The sequence below is a fragment of the Nematolebias whitei genome, chromosome 5, assembly GCF_014905685.2.
Source record: "Nematolebias whitei isolate Nwh7 chromosome 5, NemWhi1, whole genome shotgun sequence".
Taxonomy (NCBI): Eukaryota; Metazoa; Chordata; class Actinopteri; order Cyprinodontiformes; family Rivulidae; genus Nematolebias; species Nematolebias whitei.
Genome location: NC_056502.1, coordinates 25620444 through 25624116, shown reverse-complemented (window position 1 = coordinate 25624116; position 3673 = coordinate 25620444). Strand labels below are relative to the sequence as shown.

General features: G+C 38.0%; 1 protein-coding gene across 1 annotated transcript; it reads right to left on the bottom strand.

Annotated features, from left to right (window-relative positions):
- Positions 1–2368: 2368 nt before the first annotated feature.
- LOC119410347 (E3 ubiquitin/ISG15 ligase TRIM25-like) lies at positions 2369–3215 on the bottom strand. The gene is made up of 2 exons (XM_037677257.1): positions 2535–3215; positions 2369–2437 (listed from the first exon to the last, which is right to left on the bottom strand). Exons 1-2 carry the CDS (start codon positions 3213–3215, stop codon positions 2369–2371), a joined length of 750 nt encoding a protein of 249 aa, XP_037533185.1.
- Between the last annotated feature and the right edge of the window lie 458 nt (positions 3216–3673).

Below are 3673 nucleotides of genomic sequence, written 5' to 3'. Positions count from 1 at the left end.
CATTACCCTGCTGCTAGGCTTTTGTTAAACCTCCAGACTTGTGATGTTTCCAGTGTTCCTCCTGAGACTAACCTGATTCCCTCTGGAAACCTCCTTGTGTACTCTGGACCATCTCATGTTTGTACAGGATATTGGAACAAACTAGGAACTCAGAAGGTACTGATCAACCTTCTGCTGCTGTACTCTGGATCTAACCCATCTCCTTGCGCTCCAGGGTTCCTGAGATTTCCTGAATGACCATTCACTGTAAAGAAAAACACTGAATTGATTCTAGTGTGTCTGAGTTGTTGATATTCAGTCCTTGCATCAACAAAGAGATCATACCCTTCTGCTACACGACTGAGAAGGGAAGACAAAACCCTGAGCTACAAGACTCAATGTGCTTCTTAAAATGTAACAAAAGGAATGTTTTTTTTGTTGTTGTTTTAGTTTTTAAAGAAAATTGTTTTTGTTTTTTTTCCTTTTACAATACTGGTAAGAATTATAGCCTTTGTAAAAACTCAGTTTTAACATAACAATGTTTAATGACTTTGTAACATCTCTCTTTAGTGTAAAAAATAATTATTTATAATAAACATATAATAAAAGATATATTAAATAATACAGTGGTGTTTGAAAGTTTGTGAACCCTTTAGAATTTTCTACATTTTTGCAAAAATATGATCTAAAACATCATCAGATTTTCACAAAGGTCCTAAAAGTAGATAAAGAGAAGACAGTAAAATAAATGAGAAAATATACTTTGTCATTTATTTACTGAGGGAAATGAGCCAATATTACATATTTGTAAGTAAAAATATGTGAACCACTAGGATTAGCAGTTAATTTGAAGGTGAAATTAAAGTCGGGTGTTATAAATCAATGAGATGATGATCAGGTGTGAGTTTTATTTAAAGAACAGGGATCTATCACAGTCTGCTCTTCACAACTTGTTTGTGGAAGTGGATCATGGCACGAACAAAGGAGATTTCTGAGGACATCTGAAAAAGAGTTGCTGATGCTCATAAGGCTGGAAAATTTACAAAACCATCTCTAGAGTTTGGACTCAACCAATCCACAGTCAGACAGATTGTGGACAAATTCAGGAACTTCAAGACCTTACAGCGGTTTTTCCTACTTGGAAAGTTAAAGATTGCTGACAAACCCACACTTTAAAATCCAACATGGCTGACTTGTACATATAACGCTGTAAAAACCTAATTATGTTCATGTTGGGTAGTTCAGCTTCATCACTTCCACTTTCAGTTTTCTATAGATGTAGTAATGTTTCATTTTATAGACCTTTTTTGGTCAATAAAACCCAGTAAAATGTGTTCAGATGATTTAATCCAGTTTTTTTAATACCTATAATTCTTCCCACATAAACTCAAGGGCTGTGTCTCAATGGATAATCATGTAGCTTCCTCTGCTGGTGATACTGTTAGTGTGCACATGCAAAGATGTAGATATGGACAAACTTCATGCAACACCTAATATGATGTACCATAAATATGCTACAAGTTAAGAGTCCGTAGCTCAAAGTGTTGAGTTTTTTTTAAAACAAACTAATAAGTTTGGCATTTAATTTGGATTCATTTTATGCCACAATATAAAACACTTTCAATCCAGTCAGCAATTCCAAGAGCAACTTATAAGATACTGTGTGATTTTATTGTTCAATAAGCCTTATAATTCTGTTACACTGTGTAAGCGATCCACAGACAGATTTTTGACCCCTCTCACCCCGATACAAAAGTGAGTTGACCCCAGTGTGTAGCACTGTAGACGGTCTTTCACATCTTTGTTGCAGATTAAAAAAAATGCCCCAGAATGTACAAAACCTTTGTCACTGCAGATTTATTAATGACAAATGGAAATATAAAAAAATGAAAATAAAACGAATGGAAATAAACATGATGCTTAAACAATTAGATGTGTGCTGTATGGTGTAACGTGTGCACGACTTGTTTTCTCCAGCATTCAGCAACTCAGTTTTCCAGATCTGAAAGTGATTCACGCACATATGAAACAGTTTAGGGTCGTTCTGCGCAAAGACAACAGAGGAAACAAACGGTCACAATGATGAGGAGAATAATGCGAAACAAAGCATCTTTTTGCTCTAATATCTTCCGGATGTCTCTTTGTAGAATCTGACCCAAGGTGGCAGATTGACCAGGGTTAAAAAGTAATTGAAGTCTCTCATTAAAATTGCATCTAGTAAAATACATGATGACACAATTGTCTGCATCAAAGAAGAACAGCAGTCCATTTGTGTAATCTACATTCACCAGGATTTTCTCAGTGTACATGTTATTGTCTGCCTTTATACTCCAGATTTCATCACCGTGGTTCAATGGAAATCTTGTCCCCTGACGCACTGGTCCACTGACTACCGCCAACTCCCAGCCAGTTCTCCCATCGACATGAACCTCGTACACTCGTATCCCTCCAGAGGCATCTGTATTTAGAGGGATGCAAGTACGTGAATGTTGTGGAACTCCACTGCGATGTGAAGAAGTGTTGGGAGCTACGAGTTGATTCGTCTTTACACTGACTGTTTTTGCTCGACCTTTGCCTTTCTTTATGCTCTGTGTTGCAGCATTTATCTCCTTGACTTTGTTCAGTCTAGTTTTCTCAACATCCTCCTTCTTCATCCCCATGCGAGTGCTTTTGTTTACATACGCTTCTTCCAAATGGACTGTGTCATGATTGTCGTGTTCTGTGCACAGGGCGCAGGCATGAGTTTGATCACTCTTACAGAAGAACGTGAAAATCTGGTTGTGACTCTTGCAAATTTTCTCCTCCAACTTGTGCACAGGATGAGTTAGTTTGTGTGTTTTGAAAGCCGCAACTCTCAGATGAGGTTCTAAATGTGTGTCGCAAAACGATACCAAACACACCAAGCAGGTTTTCGAGGCTCTAACCTTGTTGTCAGGGCAACAGTCACATGGCACCTGACCAGGTTTTATAGCAGATGTGCTATTTATGTTCACACGATGTTTCCTGAACTTCTCCACAATCTCTTTGAGCTCTGTGTTGACGCTGACTTTGAGTTCTTTGCTGAACTTGTCATTGCACAGGGGACACTGATGTTGCTCCTTTCCCGCCCAGTGCCGGGCGATGCAGGCCTTGCAGAAGTTGTGTCCACATGGCGTGGAAACAGGATTGGTGTAGAGTTCCAGACAGATGGAGCATGTGAACTGATCTTCAGACAGAAGACTGCTGTATGTGGCCATACCTAAAAAGGAAGTTTAACTGTATTAGAGAACCATGTGTTATTTTGTTTTTAGAGGCTCCAATAAGAGGAACAGACTGAGAAAGAACAGAAAAAGATTTTTAAAATAGGTTGATTATAATGGGACTGTGTAGCTGAGTGAAAATGTTAAACGCATCTAATCCTACGATGTTTAATAGGTGTGTCTATATTTAGACAAGATTGGCAAGAACATTTAAACAAAGCAGGGTTGGGAGTTGAACTCATTATTTTTGACATCATCAATGCACAACTTGACTTAAAGCAATAGATTTTTTTTTTTTTTTTTTTCAAATGAGTTTCCAGACAAGGGAATGACCTCAGTTTGAAGGAATGGTTTAGTTCTGGTGGACTTACAAACCAGAAGCTCGTCTGAGTGAAGCTAAGACCAAAGCTGCCATTTTAAAACCCCAATCTCAGAAAATTTACAGCAGTTCATGT